Genomic DNA, 16,522 nt, shown 5'->3' on the forward strand with positions numbered 1-16,522 from the left:
TTTCAAATAAAAAAACAATTTATTATACTCTAATAACTCATTTATATCAAAAAATTCAAATGCATTTCACCTCTTGGTAGTGGCTTGGATTTTGAGAGTCTTTGTTACTGGCATACGTGGCCGGGAAGAACGTTGTTCCAGAGTCCCGTTCAATGCTTCGGATTTGGGTGCCGCATATGGACTAAGAACTGACATAGCACCCCATGTAGTTTCCACATAATATTATATTAATTCAAATAAATTAATTATAATAATATAAATTAAATAAATATAAGTTTGAAATAAAAAAAAAATCCCAAGGATCATCATAAATGTTGATAATGGATCCCATGTTCTCAGTGCCTACTAGAGAGCCCTGGGCCTAGGTCGTTTCGGCAATGCCCCGCGCGATGAAATGGCCCGTCCGTTCCCGGCTCTAGGGGCCAACACCCTATAAGCCTGGGCCTTGGGTGCCCGCAAGACACCCCGGTGAGCCCTACTGGCTGGGCCCGCGAGAGAAACGCACCCCCTAGCGGCGCCTAATGGCCGCAGCAAGTTCTACGGACTACCTATAAAAATTGCGTCCTTTCTGCCCCCCTTCGCGAGATTCTTAACTCTGGTATCTATAGATTCTTGGGATCGCGATCAACCCCTCCTGCTATTGCTCGACTCCACTAGTAGGATACGAACTGCCCAGGTCTGATAAAGGTCGACATGAGCTGGCCGTTGTCTTCCAAGAAAAATGTCTATTATAGACAAGGACCGGCTGGTACTCCTTGGTAGTTCCTTTGGTTGTTATCTGCTGCCCGTACCGCAGCCTTCGAGCCCCGACTATCTGCGGTAGTACTTATCTAGGGCCTATGCCGCCTTTTTGTCGGAATTATCGTCCGAGGTTTTTGCCATATACAGATGGTAACCGTACTAACCGATAACGAGATCCTTTCGCTGCGGAATGCTAGAACGCTCCCTACCAATGTCGTTTAATAGTCCATGGCCTTTGAACGTTCCATACATATTTTCCTTCTGGGTTTTTCACACTGGCCAAGCAGTATAAACTCAAGGATATTGCATGAAAAGACATTTTGATTGCTGTGACGAAGGTGGATTGTGATTGGACACTCTAAATCGGCTCCACCGGGGGAAGCCTTTAGTCTTGGTGTTTATTTACACCTCTTGCCACCCCGCTTCCCCAGAAATGTCCTCCACAAGGCAGCGATTCGGTGCATTTGTCGTCCTTGTGTTGCTCTGTTCTTTAATTTGGCATCTTAAAACCGGCCTATACGCAACGCCTGCGCAGTTACTGCCCGACATGTCCGTCACTCATATCGTTCTTTTCCAGTTCAAGCCAAGTGCTGATACGGAGGCTGTTAGCGCTGTATGTCACCGTATCTGTGTAAATATTGAGGAATGAATACGGATTTTTAACACAACCTCATTAAAGGCCTGTAGCCGCATGCTCGCACTCAAAGACAACTGTCTTCATCCATTGTCTCAACAGCCGTATATCAAAGCATCATCTGGTGGAATAGATCACTCAATTGAAGGGATCCAGGTATGAGTTGAAAGACTTTCAATCACCCGCTAGGGACGTTTTTTTTAAAACGTATTTCTAAATGGTTTTGCTAACTTTTCGCAACACTGGAAAGAATGGTATAACACACGCCTTTGTTGTCGAATTCGCAAACAAGGAAGACCGGGACTATTACGTCCAGAAAGACCCTGCACACCAGGATTTTATCAAAAGCCTTGACGGTATTATTGAGAAGGCGCAGGTTATTGATTTCACGGACAGGGCGTTTTAAATTACGATCTATTGTATGTTAAAGTTTTCCTAACCAACGAAGATAGCAAGCGGAAGACGCAGATACCTTACCCAAAAGCTTTTGGAATCTTCCATTTCTCCACGCCGAGATATAGCTAGTGCAGGAATGAGACGACTGTCCGAAAATGGACTTTGAGGGAGGACTTGACATGAAGGCTACCTATCAACAATTGTTTCACGCTATCAATTTCCGATACCGTCAAGTCTGCAAATTTCGGCTTATGTCGCCGCACCATCTAGACCAATATACAGCTGATACCCAAAGTTAGTGCTAGGGTCATTAAAGCGCGCCTTCTTGTCCATAGTAGCAATAACTTCGAGGTCCTCCTCATCCAAGTCAAACTGGGCTCCGAGATTCTCCTTTATTTGCCACTCGATAACACTCTTCGGAATCACTGCCCTTCCTTGGCTTATAGCCCACGCCAGTGCCGTCTGAACAGCCGTCTTGTTATGCTTCTTAGCAACTTTGGCGAGGTCTGGATGGTCAATGAGGCGTATCATATGCGAGACTTCTTTGCCCCATGACACCTTCCGATAGAAATTATTTAGATTGCCACAAGGACTGAACTGAACGATTTGGATTCCGTGAGTATGATGCCATGCGACGAATTCAGGTTGCTGAAGATAGGGGTGCAGTTCGATCTGATGGACGGCTGGGACCTATTCGCGAATTGATCAACTATCCGTTTTACTGATAACAAGTCAAAACCACATACCACGCTACCCTCTCGCAGAATAACCTCTAGTTCAGTCTTGCTGAAATTTGACACGCCAATAGCTCTTACTTTCCCCGTAACGAGAAGTTTTTCCATGGCTCTCCACGTATCGATAAATGGAATCTGCTCTGTGATAATTTTGCCATCTACATCAAAGGGAAGAAGGTCTTCTCCGCTTTTGAATGCACATGGATAATGCATGAGGTATAAATCCACATGTTCAACTCCTAAATCCGCCAAGGATGCGTCTAGGGCTGGTTCAACATCTTTAGGATGGTGCGCATTGCACCAAAGTTTTGTCGTGACAAAAACATCTTCGCGAGGAACCCCACTTTGCCTGATGCCATCACCGACTTGCTTCTCCGTACCATAGCTATAGATTCTACGTTAGTATACGTCGCAATGGTTCCGATCTAGTAAAGTATGGTACATATGTGCGGTGTCGATGTGTCGATAGCCGGTTTTCAATGCAGTCAACACGGACATGAACTGCTCATCCGGGTCTTGAAATGTTCCCAGTCCAATAGCTGGTATTGCAGCGCCTGTGTTTAGAGTAAACTTCTTGCCGTTATATCCAGCAAGAGTATTCGGCTGCGCCATTGTTTGTAACGGTGAGTGTTGCCCTCGTCTAACTTACATGGCCGTTTATAGTAAAATAAAGAAGCAAAATGAATAGAATGAAAGGTTGAAGAGTAATAGATCTTGCAAGCTATATTTAATGAAACGTCGTTGTTTATCAATATGCCCGGCGGGGTTAACCCTAGTACACTACGGTGGAAGTAACGCTAAAATAGTGCAAGTAAACTAATCCAGTAATAGAAAAATAACTAGCTGCTTTGTATACGGATATTTCCGAATTGCCGAATTCGGTATCCGAAGATACTCCGGGCTGATCTATCCCACTTCTCCTCACAGAAACTAGTCTGGTGCCCAATTATACTGTATTTGGGCATGTGAAAGTCTGGTATTGTTCCGCATTAATACAGTGATCGTATTTGCTGACATTGATCCTTGCCTTCTTTCAATAAAAACTGGAACCTCATCTACGATAATGGAGTCTTCATCGCGATATGCCAACTACCCCAGCCTCCGTGACAAGAATGTGGTAGTGAGTGGTGGTGCAACCGGGATTGGCGCGTCTTTTGTCGAGGAGTTTGCCCTCCAGGGCGCCCAAGTCATCTTCTTAGATATACAGAATACAGCCGCTTCGAGTCTGATTGAGCACCTGGCAAGCCGAGGCGTTTCGCATATCCCAATTTTCATACAATGCGATGTCACCGATATTGACGGATCTGTTCGAACAGCTACAGCGAGTATCCGGTCTCGGTTTGATCATATCCATGCCTTGATCAATAACGCGGCAAATGATGTACGCCAGTCCACGCTTGACATTACTTTAGATCAGTGGAACCAAGGCATCGCGGTAAACCTGCGGCATGTTTTTTTCCTGACCCAGGCTCTGATGCCGGCGTTGATTGCCTCAGGTTCTAGCTCTGTTATCAACATGGGAAGCATCGCTTGGGCGATACCTGGCACTGGTATAGCACCGTATATTGCAAGCAAAGCTGCGATTGTGGGCTTGACCAAGACTCTTGCCCATGAATTTGGAAAGCAGGGAGTCCGCGTCAATAGCATTATGCCCGGAGCAATTGCAACTGATCGTCAAAAACGAGACATCTTGACGCCGGAATATGTGAAGCAAGTTCTAGATAGACAGGCTCTAAAGAGAATTTTGCAACCCGATGAGGTGGCCAGACTGGCATTGTGGTTGGTGGCAGATGATAGTGCGGGCGTCACAAACCAGAGCATTGTGATTGACGGGGGATGTGTATGAGATATTTACTGAGAAGAGATGTGAAAATGATGCGGGTTAATTGATACCGATGATGATGGTCTTCTTATTCAAGGTTTTTTTCAAATAAAAATTGGCTAGGCTGTACATGTACCGTTAGACATGACAATATCCGCATGCTGCTGCTCCATTTATGTTGGGATAACCTCGGGCCCCCTCTTCTGGTAGTTGCATGAAATGGTACATATGTATTTCCCCAACATTCGTTTCCAGGTGACTGTAATAATCAGCTAGAATATCACGATTAACGTTAATCTTATTGATCCTAGCTAGGACTAATTTCCTTGTTAGATCAGTTGAGAATTTATTGTCCCTGTGAAGCGCGAACAGAACGTCGCCTGCCGAGGTAACTTGATAAATATGGGGTAGTCTTACAACAAAACGTTTTAGTCCAGTTTCGGTATGGGTTTTCCGGACATAGTGCGGAGTCACCCGAAAGAGGAAAAAAATAAAGCTACGATTGGAATACACGAGTCACAGGGTGCATCCTTATGTTTGGCATTAGATTCGTCAACGTATACCACCGTAGTAAATCTCATTGTCGACGCCGGATATAATACGCCATAACATTTGAAGCATAATGGACGGCCACCCAGTGAAGACCAAGTTATTTATAAAGCGAAGTGGGTGATGTATCGTGTGTTTGAACTCTTGGGATCTATTAAATCTGGGTATGCCATAGCTTCAAGAAAGAAAAGTAATTCTTCTTGGCGTAGTTTCGTATACAGCGGGATTATTAGCTTTAATCCCTAGACCCCCTCTATCTTCCTTGGATTGTATATCATAATGAAATTCGAGATTGATGTATTGGTTATAAAAATTGTATGAAGATAAAACGGTATCATTCGTACGGCTCTTGTATTTTTGCGGGTCATGTGCCTCATTCCGGGACACATCAAAACACTAAGCGCGCCCTTGCCTTTAATGTTATTACCACTTTCCGCCTTGTGGGGACATCATATCCTTGTTCGCCTTAATAAACATCACTAAATACCACCAAATACTTTGTCGACTAGAAACTTGATCAGCACTATGTCGAGTTTTCGCTTCGATGGCCAACGCCTAGATGACAAGCTTGTCACGTCGATTTCTCTCCTCACGGCGGCTGGTATCCCCAATGTGCTTTGGGGCAACTACCTATTAACTATTTACGGAGTGCCCACGGTTGTTGAGGTTAATATATCCTCTGGATGTTCTCTATTGATTGTTTCTAATTCTACGATAGGGTGTGGCCTTTGTTGTGCCCGATGCACTGGTCGATCGCTCATTTTCCACACTTCGCGGCGCTGGCTTTCATCTATGCCCAGAAAACTTAGATTGCGTATACTCAAATGGACGACGATACCTTCGAGCTACCACTCACCTACATATCGCTGATAACCTTGCCATACCACTGTACCGCAAATCCGATGTGCTTTGGGATCTCCCAGATTTTGAACTTGCTTCCAAAGACAACTATCCACACATTATCTCCGCGTCAGACACACGGCTTCCGCTAGCAAGTCTTGGCCGCGGTAGAGGGCGTTTCCTACCTGAACTCAAATCTACTCGAATCCCAAGCGCGACGAAATACTGTGAAGCTATTATCCTTCTACTTTGTCGAGACCATGACACTCTTTATACGGGATATTGGATGTCAATTTTGACTTATATTCTAGAATTTGTTGACGGAACGGACATGTTCGACGAACAATATCTAGGGGAGAGCTACCAGAAGTTTTATCACGCGTTGAAAAATGGAGACTCCAATACGTTTGGGCTATTGGATGAGCTACGTCATGAACTAATAAAGAAGCGACTCCTACCAATACAGGAAGATTGACAGACATGGCCGATTTTCCTAATACAATGACCCTCTCTGCCACGCACACAATACCCATTTGATTAATCGTTCGTGTATGCACCTGACCTCGTCCACTCAAAGTTCTACGGCCTTCTCACCACCAAAGCCCGTAGATGGCGCGAAATAGTAACCCCTCTGGTTTGACATCACTCTTTTCCCAGTCACCGGGTCTTGAAAGTCGCAGTTAAAGTGTGTGTGCCCAAAAGCCCAAAGCGTGACGACATCACTATTCCAACATTGCTCGTTTGTCAGATCAGTCATGAACCCAGAGGAGATATTGCTGGTTCTATGTCTAGGGTCGATAACGTTTTCGTGCGTCGAAGGACAGTAGTGAGTCAAAACAATGACTTTTCGATCTGGCTCAGAACGAGAAATGGAATCGATTTCCTTATTCAGCCAAGCAACATCTGCAAGATGTGCTTCTTGATGCGCTTCAACCGACCAGTCTTCAATATGGTAAAAATCGTTTAGGCCAAAACTAACACTTTCAGTTTGTTCTAGGGCAACAGATGAAAACAACGTGCACCCAAGAATAGAGTGTGTTGGCGAAATGTCGTAGCGTGTTTGATCAAGCAGAACAAGTTTGCCAAGCGCCTCTCCTTTCTGAGAAGCGTTGTCGATACTATCTTGAAAGTCTTTCACGCTGGATTTTACATTGTTCCAGCTGCTGTGATAGGGCTCATGGTTTCCTAGAACGAGAAAGACGACCTGGAAGATCGCTAGCTGCCTGCGGAGAAAAAGAAAGAACCCCTCATCTTTGACGTAGCCCACGTCACCTAGTAACGCGAGAAACGGCGCCTGAGGATTGATTTCATATATGTCGTAGACGGCCGGTGACTCCAGGTGGAGATCCGACACAATTTGAAGTTGTAACCCAGCCATGAGCGACTAAATGTCATACACAAACTGTGGGGGGGCTACATGCAGATATAAGGCGGTACGACTGGTGGGTCCGCCCTACCCTAATGAGATCTTATTTTCAAAGCTATGCCTGAAAGCTTGAATGTAAAAATTGCCGGCTATCATGCTATAAAGATTAACAGACTGCTTTATGCGTATCTAAATTTAGTTTCAGGTAAATCCCAGGATGGATTGTTGTGAGCGAGTACTCCATACAAAGTATGGTTCTCTAAATATAACATCGATTTTAAGCTCATTATATAGTGTTTAGTATTATTTGTTCTTCTTCGTTTTGGCGGACTCCTTAAAACTACTATTACGTGCTGATGTATTGATATTGTACATAGTATTGAAGTTTATTCGGGCTAAGGTAGCTTTATTTTAACTAAAAAAGTATCAAAATAAGGAAGGAGAACCTTGAAGAAAAGTTTTCGTGGCTTAGGGTCATTTTATCATCTTAAGAAGAAGTAAATCATGTGCATTCATTCATTCGGCTACATGTATGTTGGCGAGCTTTGTTGGCAGCGACTAACAAGTTTCATGATACCTATGCTCCACCACCTACCTGTTCATGCCTTCTTGGGCTCAGGAGGTAAAATTTCTCGACCCTGTAGGCCACCTGGCAATTGCACAGGAGACCCCGATTACTGTGTGAGAGGGCCAGTCTCGCGCCTTCCAAGGCTAAGTAGCCAACTCGAAAAGAAGTCAAAAGTGGTGGTATCTTTTTTCTCAAAACTATGGAGGTTTGACATCCGAATGCATAATTCATTACCGTTCATACAGGCGTGGAGGATTCTTCCATGGGAAGGAGATACCATAGAAACCATCAAAACCTAGTGCACCAGTCAGAAGGACTGGTAGATAATAATGGAATATACACACAGGGAATCGTTTTCCACGCCCAAAATGAAGGTTCACTCTATTATATACTTTTTCCTTAAAAGGCTGTGCGGCGCGAGCTTTCATCGCCGTGAGAATGAGCTCCAATTCTCTATGTAGAATGGAGCCATTGCGAACAGCATTAAACTGGGTTGACAACAGAATAGTATGAGGACGAACTTTGACATATTCGAAAATCGAAGAAACCCACCCATGACGGTTTCCTAGACTCCACCGATAGCGCTGGCCTGACATGAGGTCATGAGGCATGCTGTTTGATTAGTTTCATTTCATTAGAAACAGGCCTATATTGAAATTCAAATACCTGACTTGAGTGAGGTGGCGAAACTGGAACAAATCCGCATAACCTGATGGCAGTTTTCGTGGTATTTGCCCGCCAGTTGCCCATTCCCGAAGGCGATGAGTAACAACTGTAGTACGAGACATTGGATCCCTGCAGTCCCCGTCCTTCTCAAGGTCGTCCTTCTCAAAGTTGTCATAGCCCAAATTCAACTCCAGGTCTTCAGGGTCGTCACATGCTTCCACATCGATGGGATGGTTTTCTGAGAACTTCGCATACCGTTCAAAAAGGAACGGGGGTTGGATATTATTGGGGGGAAACTTTTCAAAATCATGGCAAGTAAGACTTATTCCATTATTTTGTAAAAATTCGCTATTGTGTGCGTATGTGCAGTTTGTGTTGTCTTCACCACGCACAGCATTGTACAGGGAGTCCACTTTTTGGATAATAGAATTCTCCATGGTTGCACAAACTGTAGACTTGGCGATGGTTGTTAAACTGTTGAGAGGAGTAGGTTAGGTCGCTGAGGTGAGCAATAAATAGGGAGTGCTGCCTAGCTAGGCAGTTGTCACCGTGCCTACTTTGCCTAATTAGGGAACCGATGTTTAGTGGCACCGCCATACAAGTAGGAGCCGGTACGTATAAAGATGTTTGCTTCTTATTTTCATTTCCGTTTTTATTTCTATTTCATGTATTTTGTTTTCGTTCTCCCCCCTTCTTCTTTTATGTCAGGTTGATTTCCGACATCTGGAGGCAGATCAGATAGGGAGTACAAAGTATTTTTTTTTCAAGATACCAAATATAGGTATTGATTTCAACATTGAAGTCCCCTCATTTCTATTATTGGTGACTACCACTACTTTTTGGCTAGAGGTCATTTAGGAAAGAAAATTAACGATCAAGTAAAAAATTGAAATGGAAAAAAAAAAAAGAAAGAAAGAAAGATCTGTCATCCCCCGGCTTCCTTTTTACAGGTGGAGGGCAACCAATATTGTCACCACAGCCCTCATTTCATCAACATTATCAATGGTAAAAGGGCCAACTCGGGACATTGTCAAAAGGGATTTATCGTTTCCTTTGACGTCCTTGCCCTCCAAGTAGTCAACCCATGCATCGTCATATTTAGCGAATGTCACATATATCTGAGGGCCGTTATGAGAGATGAGGACTCGTCTGTGAGGCTGATCAGTCATAAGTCTCCAAATAAAGTTGGCTTTCCACAGATTGAACTTACTGCCTCTCAGTCGATGGGTATTCTTTTACCCATGCGACTATTTGCGCCGCTTCCTGCATGTCCACCTGCAGCCCACATTTCTCACGTTTATCCTTCTTGCACTCCAGGATCAGCTTGATTCCGTAAGACCTGGCACATTGGAGTTGCCCGTCTGTCACTGCCGTAAAGGCGCGGACATTCTCCTTTGAACGCTTGGGGCCATGCTTCATCTCCTTCGGGAAGGCGGCGGTCAGCTGGGCTTTTGAGTAGCGCCAGCGGTACTTCCGGTCCGGAATTGTGTTCTGTACGGCCTTCATGAAATTCACCGCGATGCTATTGATAGGGGTTTAATCCAAGGTCGTAGGGCCTGTGGCTGTTTCCGAGCCGGAATATGGATGTAGAATCTCATGTTGCTGTTCTCGAATGGGAGCAAAGTATCCCGAGCCCCCTTCCTCATCTTTCTTGATGGCATCCAGAAAGCTCCGGAAGCTTTCTGACTCGCCCAAGATTTCTTTTGCTTGCTCAATTTGGTCCCCTAAGCCAAATTTCCGAGGACTGAAGCTGCTTAGTCCTACCTTCTGTACTATCACACGTAAGAGAAGAAATTGTTTCTGCCCGATTTTCGAGCCCGAGGCCATCTCATCGCAGTCCCCTATCCACTTATGCATGGCCTTTGCTGCTGCTGCATGCCTTCTCCAAGTCTGACTAGACGCGGGTATAGAATCGAAGATCTTAAGAGTGGCCATTTTGCGAGAGAATGATTCAGGTATCAAATGACGAGAGGCTAAAGTTTTTACACCGAAAGACTCCTAGAAGACGAAGCAGTTTATAAGCTTTCTGTTTCAATTAATTTTCCGATGTAAGAAGAGAGGGGATGCATGAACAAAGAAAAAAGCAGTATGAATATTCATAACAGGGATACAGATCCTACAATATGTGCTACCGCTGCAGAGGCAGAGGAGCATTGTTAAGAAATCTCCTGGCATTTCCATATTGAGAAGTTTTTGATAATCTCTATTGAAAATAATTCCAGAGCCCGCCCCATTGAGCGGATTTTAATAAGATATTAATTAATATTTATATTATTAAAGATATATTACCACTATAAAGATAAAGGAGTATTATTAAGATATCTTTTATATTAAGAAGCTATTAATAATCTCTATTAAAAATAATCCTAGTGCCTGTCTTATTAAAGGATTTTAATAAGGTATCAATTGATATTTACACCGCTGGGGATATGATAGATCTTATTGTAATAACTATTGTATTGTCAGGTAACCCTAACACCGACAATTTCACGTTGTTCAAGAGATCGGTACTAGTTGTGACAGGCCTAATCCCGAAGATTCCAGAATCCTGAAAGGTTATTATTGTTTCCCTCCCCTTATTTTTTTTTGGTTCCTTGTTTCTTCGGTCTTTTTTATTGTCTTGGCATAATACAGACGGTGACGCAGCCCCACTCGACATCGGTTGCCTAATTAGGTAAAGTAGGCACCGTGACATCTAGGCAGCATTCTGTATTTATTGTGCATGTACACTCAGTGCCCTGGCCTACAACCCCAACACACTGACAACTCTCGCTTGACCTACAGGTTTTCTACACAGCGCCGTGACGATGACTCATCCAATCATCCAAAACCTAGACACCCTGTATGATGCAGTGCGCAGCGAAGATGATACAGACCGTGCATACCGATATAACGACAAGTTTCTGTCAAATCATAGAATACGCCTCATCCCCTATGATTTTTCAAAGCCTCCCCCGAACGACACCAAACCCATGATGTTCTTCACCCGCTATTCGGCTTTCTCCGATAAATATCCCATTGATTTGAAGGCATTTGACAGCCCTGAGGATAGCGAGTTATTTCTACGCTATCACAACTTTGATCCAAAAGGAAGTTTTATGTCTCCAATGTCTCGTACCAGATACATTACAGATTATCTTCTGGAGTGGACAATTGGCGGACAAATACCACGAAAACTGCCATTAGGTTCAATGGATTTGCTCCCTTCTCGTAGCATCAGTCATGTTTGGTATTTGACATTCTATCCACATCTTTTTTTTAATGAATAATAACCCTGACTAAATAGCTTGCCTCATTACCTGTTGTCAAACAAGGACTATCGGTGGGATATAGAAAACCGCCATGGGTGGAATTCTATGATTTTCGAATATAACAAGGTTCTTCCTCATGTCATTATCTTGTCGACTCATTTTAAAAATGTTGCCAATGGCACAATTCTACATGGGGAACTGGAACTCATTATCACAGCAATGAATGCCCGTGCCAAACAGCCCCTCGTGGAAGAAGAGGATGAGGATGATGAGTCGAACTTGTTGTTTGCTGGTGAAAAGAGATTCCCGGTGCGTATACTTCATTATTGTTTACAAATACTCCTGAAACTAAAGCGGTACTAGGTGTTGATGGTATCTATGGTAGCTCCTTCCCATGCAAGAATTCTTCATGCTTGCATGAACGAGGGCGAACTGTTAATCCGATTATCAAACCTCTACAATTTCGAGAAGAAGGTCCCTAGTCTTTTCGATTCCTTTTCGAGTTGGCTGTTGAGCTACCCCCAGAGCGAGCCTGATTTTCTCTCGCCACAAACGCACCTCCCCATGCGATAGTGTTGGCAAATTCCATCATCCTTGTGTCCCATCACTTACTCATTTCTTGTTGTGCCCAATGGTTTTCTTTCTTTTCCCCAAGTTTTTCTTTAGTTGTTTCGATACTTTGCTCTTAGTTAGAACAGAACTACAAGGGCACGAATGAATTTTACCATAATATTCTGATTGTTGTCTGCACTATGTAACTATGAAAGTGCATTCATTACATATACACGTATTCACCGATTATACTCTCTTCCATTAACCATATACATTTGTCTGAGATGTGATATACGAAAAGTATCCATGCCGTAAATTTATAACCCTGAAAACAAACACAACATCAGGCCGGAGCAAAATAAAAAGGAAAAGATAATGAAAATGAAAACAAACAATAACAGATGCTAAATCAAAAGACATGCCGGAGGGATGAGCAAATGATGTGTGGTAATAATGTACAAGCTCATGCTCATTGATATGAGGTTATGAGACAGAATGAAACCGTTGTAGGCAACAATGCAGATATCATCAAGCGCACCCAAGCAAAGCTGGGAGCGGATGTGCTCCAAGAATATACACTTTAAAGTCTCAAGGCATCTAGAATCCTCTTGGCCATCTCACGATACTGCCACATACCACCAGACACTTTCTTAAACTGCAGACCATGCAAAGAGAGCAGTGGGAACTTGACAATGACAATCTCGAACCGTAAAACCAGGTTCTCCCCAGTATCGCTCTGGACACGCGTGGTAGTCTCCCCCACGACTCGCTCACCCACCGTTGCGTTGTTGTTTTCGCGTTGTGGCACGTACTCGTCCGAGTCTTCCGAGTTGGTAACAAAGCTACGGTCCGGTGGACCTTGGTTGCGGCGAGCAAAACGCGATGAATGGGTAGCTTTCGAGTCTTCTCTTGCTTCCTCTGTCCCACGTAATCCACCGAAACTGATTCTTCGTTTGTTATTGGTGATTTGACCCTGTCTCTCCGGGCTCGATGGTCTAGCATCATGGATGCGATCAAGGTCGATACTAGGTGCATGTCGGCAGCTAAATCCACCTTTGATTTCCGTGTATTCGACATTCAGTTGTTTCAGGACACGGATGATGTCGGCACGAATGAACGTAAGCGGCTTGCTGCTGGTCGTCGAAACGCTAAACAGGCCCTTGAGGTAGACGGGCTTGGCAAAGTCTTCACCTGTGTTTGCATTTTCCAGCGCAGTCCCATTGCCAGACAAATCAACGTCGTCGCCATCCTCTGGAACAGTTGCTTCTCGTACCTCCTCCCGGCGCGCTCTGCGGGCTTGGATGCTCTCACGTCGTGCGTGCCCAAGGGACTTGGTTCGTGTGGTCGAGGTTCGGCTTCCTGGCTTAGCCTCGTGTGCTGCGGCGGAATCACCGAGTTTGGATTTCTGTGCATCGGGTGCCAAATGATCCGAGCCGCTGGTGAGAGGCGTCTCGTTGATGGCGGCTCCGTCAACTTCAGGAGCATGCTTCCGAGCCAACCGACGGGATCGATAATCTGCAGAGTTGACGCTGGTAGATCTCTCCAAGAATTTGCTAGACTGTGATCCATGACCGGCTGATGCTGGGGCTCGTAGGAGATCTTGATGTTGTGGTTGACTATCCGAGGTATGGATCGTGGTTGGCGATGGCTCCGCGCGTCGAGGCCTTCTCAGACTAAAGCCGCGATGTGGTGTCGAAATCGACTCGGTAGGAGGCTGTACGTTAAGGCTGGGCATATGAGGCGAAGTGACCTTCTCTCGTTCATTGGGATCACGTCCCCGATCCTTGACTCTTCGAGTGCTAAAGCGTCTCAAGATACCGGCAGCAGTGCTCTCTTTTCTGGCCGGAGCATCTTGTTGCGGCACTGCAAGACTGGGGGTAGCAGCACCGGTAGATGCGCCAAGGTGCATCTTATTCAAACCATCTGCAATTTCGCCATCACCATGAGTTCTTGCGCGCGGACGATTCCTGGCACTGGTATCTCTGGTTCCTGGAACATCGTATTGATTTGTGTATGCGGCTTCGGGGGGCGGTAAATCAGGCATCTTTAACATCACATCCGATGGAATAGAAAGTGCTCCAGGGGATTTGGCAGTCCTCTCCCGGTCAAGCTTCTCCTTGACCAAGAAGTAGACTGAGACGAGAGGACTATATGCATTCAATGGGTCGTTTCCAAGCTGAACAGCCTCAACAGACGGATTCGAAAGGGTGTCCCTGCTCGCAGAGTTCCGCCTCCGGTAGAAATCGAAGACGCCGCCGCGTTTCTTGTCACCGGAAATGTTGGGAATAGCCTGTTCCCGAGTGAAAGTCTTGAGGGCGTATTGGTACTCTTCCGACTCCAGAGTCTTTGTTAGTTGTGCTGTGATGTATTCCGGGGGGCCAAAGTCGAAACCGGTCATTTTCTCTACCACCTCGGCATCCAGTGGTAATTGGAGGGGTTCACGTGTTGGGAGATAGTTCTCCGGGGCGCCGTTGAATCCTTTTGTCATCCACGGGTGATTCATAATTTCAGCCAGGCTTGCTCGTTGTTTGGGATCGGTGACCAGCATCCGAGAGATGATATGGCGGCATTCTAGGGGAAGAGTTAATAAATAGATTAAAAAGGAATCGTAAAAGAAGGGCTTGACAAACCAGCTGTTAGGCCTTGAGGGTATTCCACCACGCCCTTTTTAATCTTGGCGTGCAGATTGGGCATGCTCTGGTCGTCAAAGGGGACCTTGCCGCAGACGAGAACATACAGGACGATGCCAAAGCTCCACACGTCGACTTCGGGGCCAGCATACGGTCTTGCTTGGAGGAGCTCGGGGGCAGCAAAGTAGAGACTGCCACAGTAGGTGCGCAGATGGCTTCTTGGAGAAAAGAGGTTGCTCAAGCCGAAATCGATAATCTTAATGTCGCCTGTTTTGCTGATCAAGATGTTCTCGATCTTCAGGTCACGGTGGACTATGCTGTTGCGGTGGCAGTAGTCCAAGGCGCTCGCAATCTGCCGAGCAAACTTCCTTGCTTGCTTCTCCTTGAGTTTCCCGTGCGAGATGATGTAGTCGAGCATCTGGCCGCCGTTGACATATTCAAACAGCATGTACCAGTGGTAGGGAGTGCGCACGACATCGCGCATGCCGCAGACATACGGATGGTCGACGAGAGATACGATCGCGGCCTCTCTCGCAGTGCGAATCTCCTTGGAGCGGTCGGCCCGCTCTGCGTCTCTCCCACTGCGATGGTCATCGCTGGATTGCCTGGGGATGACCTTGACGGCGACCTGAAACAGAAGAGGGGTTATGGTTAGTTTCGGGGACGACCAAAAAACCAAGCACGTATGACGACTTACCTGCTCGCCAGTTTCTATATTCTTCGCAATCTTCACCTTGCCCATGCTCCCAGCGCCAATGGTCTTGCCGAGCGCCCATTGACCGGTCGGGGTCGAGATCATGGTGCGGCGCTTGGGCTGCATAGCTGGCTGCTCGGGCGCAGCAGCAGCAGCGGCGGCAGCAGCGGCGGCCTTGGGGTCGACGGCGGTCCCAACCATATTGTTGTTATTGCTGAGACTATTCCGGTGGGATCGCGACGAGGAGCGGCGGTGGTGAGCAGGGCCAGCAGCAGCAGGCACCCGCACGGAGTCAGTGCGGTACGAGGGCGGGCGCTCCTGAGAACGTTCTCGCGAGGCTTCCCGGCGATACGGCGGCGGCGGCGGCGGCGTCGGGCGAGCAGCGATGCTGGGGTTGTTCTCAAAGTCGCGGCGAGCAATCTCTGCAAAGGCCGCGTAGCTGGACGGCGGACGGCGATCGTACGACTGGGCTCTCGAGGGCGAGCGATGGCGGGAATATGACGATGATTGAGATGATGATGTCGGGGGCCTGTTGGTGGTGCTGCGCGCCCTGTGGGGAAGGTCCGGCGCTGGGGGACGGGACGACGAGTGGCTGCGGACAGCCGAGGGCATTATTGCAGTGGAACTGTCCAAGTACTTCTTTTTTTGGCTTTAAAAAAAAGAGTTCTGCCTTTTCTGTCTTTGGGTGCGTTATCTTCTTTGCTGTCGTCTTCTCTCTCTCTCTTCTCCGCGACTGCTGCTCTCATTGACCTGCGGATGGGCTGTAATCACGATACAAGAGCCAAGAGCCTAGAGGATGATGCTAAAGTGACTAGTGAGCACGCAGACTGACATCTCGACTCTGACAGAGAGGAGCAGCGAGGGGGATAAAATACCCTGGATAATATGCCAGTCGAGAGAGAGAGAGCATACAGGTCAAGCTGCAGGGCGGTGGCTGGTGGGCTCTTATTAGTCACTGCAGGCAGATGCATCATGAGTATTGTTACCGTACGACAAGCTGTCTGTGTATTATTGCTGGATGCGGCGTGCCGATCACCGTGAAGCGCCCAGGAAGAAAGGCGAGGAATGTCTCGAGCAAG

The 16,522-nt window shown here is 46.2% G+C and overlaps 10 protein-coding genes across 10 annotated transcripts; 4 read left to right on the plus strand and 6 right to left on the minus strand.

Moving 5' to 3' along the window:
* Positions 1-1,174: 1,174 nt before the first annotated feature.
* TRUGW13939_03060 (uncharacterized protein) lies at positions 1,175-1,781 on the plus strand (the record flags this gene model as incomplete). The annotated part of the gene is made up of 3 exons (XM_035486246.1): positions 1,175-1,354; positions 1,421-1,531; positions 1,626-1,781. The coding sequence occupies 3 exons, from the start codon at positions 1,175-1,177 to the stop codon at positions 1,779-1,781; spliced, it is 447 nt and encodes a 148-aa protein (XP_035342139.1).
* A 239-nt stretch (positions 1,782-2,020) lies between these two features.
* On the minus strand, positions 2,021-3,117 carry TRUGW13939_03061 (uncharacterized protein; the record flags this gene model as incomplete). The annotated part of the gene is made up of 3 exons (XM_035486247.1): positions 2,021-2,461; positions 2,518-2,890; positions 2,948-3,117. 3 exons carry the CDS (start codon positions 3,115-3,117, stop codon positions 2,021-2,023), a joined length of 984 nt encoding a protein of 327 aa, XP_035342140.1.
* Positions 3,118-3,568: 451 nt separating this feature from the next.
* Positions 3,569-4,351, plus strand: TRUGW13939_03062 (uncharacterized protein; the record flags this gene model as incomplete). Its single annotated transcript, XM_035486248.1, has 1 exon — positions 3,569-4,351. One exon carries the CDS (start codon positions 3,569-3,571, stop codon positions 4,349-4,351), a length of 783 nt encoding a protein of 260 aa, XP_035342141.1.
* A 1,050-nt stretch (positions 4,352-5,401) lies between these two features.
* Positions 5,402-6,191, plus strand: TRUGW13939_03063 (uncharacterized protein; the record flags this gene model as incomplete). The annotated part of the gene is made up of 2 exons (XM_035486249.1): positions 5,402-5,542; positions 5,595-6,191. The coding sequence occupies 2 exons, from the start codon at positions 5,402-5,404 to the stop codon at positions 6,189-6,191; spliced, it is 738 nt and encodes a 245-aa protein (XP_035342142.1).
* A 96-nt stretch (positions 6,192-6,287) lies between these two features.
* On the minus strand, positions 6,288-7,094 carry TRUGW13939_03064 (uncharacterized protein; the record flags this gene model as incomplete). Its single annotated transcript, XM_035486250.1, has 1 exon — positions 6,288-7,094. One exon carries the CDS (start codon positions 7,092-7,094, stop codon positions 6,288-6,290), a length of 807 nt encoding a protein of 268 aa, XP_035342143.1.
* A 786-nt stretch (positions 7,095-7,880) lies between these two features.
* TRUGW13939_03065 (uncharacterized protein) lies at positions 7,881-8,753 on the minus strand (the record flags this gene model as incomplete). Its single annotated transcript, XM_035486251.1, has 2 exons — positions 7,881-8,262; positions 8,317-8,753. The coding sequence occupies 2 exons, from the start codon at positions 8,751-8,753 to the stop codon at positions 7,881-7,883; spliced, it is 819 nt and encodes a 272-aa protein (XP_035342144.1).
* Positions 8,754-9,260: 507 nt separating this feature from the next.
* On the minus strand, positions 9,261-9,822 carry TRUGW13939_03066 (uncharacterized protein; the record flags this gene model as incomplete). Its single annotated transcript, XM_035486252.1, has 2 exons — positions 9,261-9,465; positions 9,527-9,822. The coding sequence occupies 2 exons, from the start codon at positions 9,820-9,822 to the stop codon at positions 9,261-9,263; spliced, it is 501 nt and encodes a 166-aa protein (XP_035342145.1).
* Positions 9,823-9,852: 30 nt separating this feature from the next.
* On the minus strand, positions 9,853-10,251 carry TRUGW13939_03067 (uncharacterized protein; the record flags this gene model as incomplete). The annotated part of the gene is made up of 1 exon (XM_035486253.1): positions 9,853-10,251. The coding sequence occupies one exon, from the start codon at positions 10,249-10,251 to the stop codon at positions 9,853-9,855; it is 399 nt and encodes a 132-aa protein (XP_035342146.1).
* An 872-nt stretch (positions 10,252-11,123) lies between these two features.
* TRUGW13939_03068 (uncharacterized protein) lies at positions 11,124-12,140 on the plus strand (the record flags this gene model as incomplete). The annotated part of the gene is made up of 3 exons (XM_035486254.1): positions 11,124-11,545; positions 11,603-11,876; positions 11,931-12,140. The coding sequence occupies 3 exons, from the start codon at positions 11,124-11,126 to the stop codon at positions 12,138-12,140; spliced, it is 906 nt and encodes a 301-aa protein (XP_035342147.1).
* A 559-nt stretch (positions 12,141-12,699) lies between these two features.
* Positions 12,700-16,055, minus strand: TRUGW13939_03069 (uncharacterized protein; the record flags this gene model as incomplete). Its single annotated transcript, XM_035486255.1, has 3 exons — positions 12,700-14,690; positions 14,750-15,377; positions 15,447-16,055. 3 exons carry the CDS (start codon positions 16,053-16,055, stop codon positions 12,700-12,702), a joined length of 3,228 nt encoding a protein of 1,075 aa, XP_035342148.1.
* Positions 16,056-16,522: the final 467 nt, after the last annotated feature.

Source organism: Talaromyces rugulosus, chromosome II (genome assembly GCF_013368755.1).
Source record: "Talaromyces rugulosus chromosome II, complete sequence".
Classification (NCBI taxonomy): Eukaryota; Fungi; Ascomycota; class Eurotiomycetes; order Eurotiales; family Trichocomaceae; genus Talaromyces; species Talaromyces rugulosus.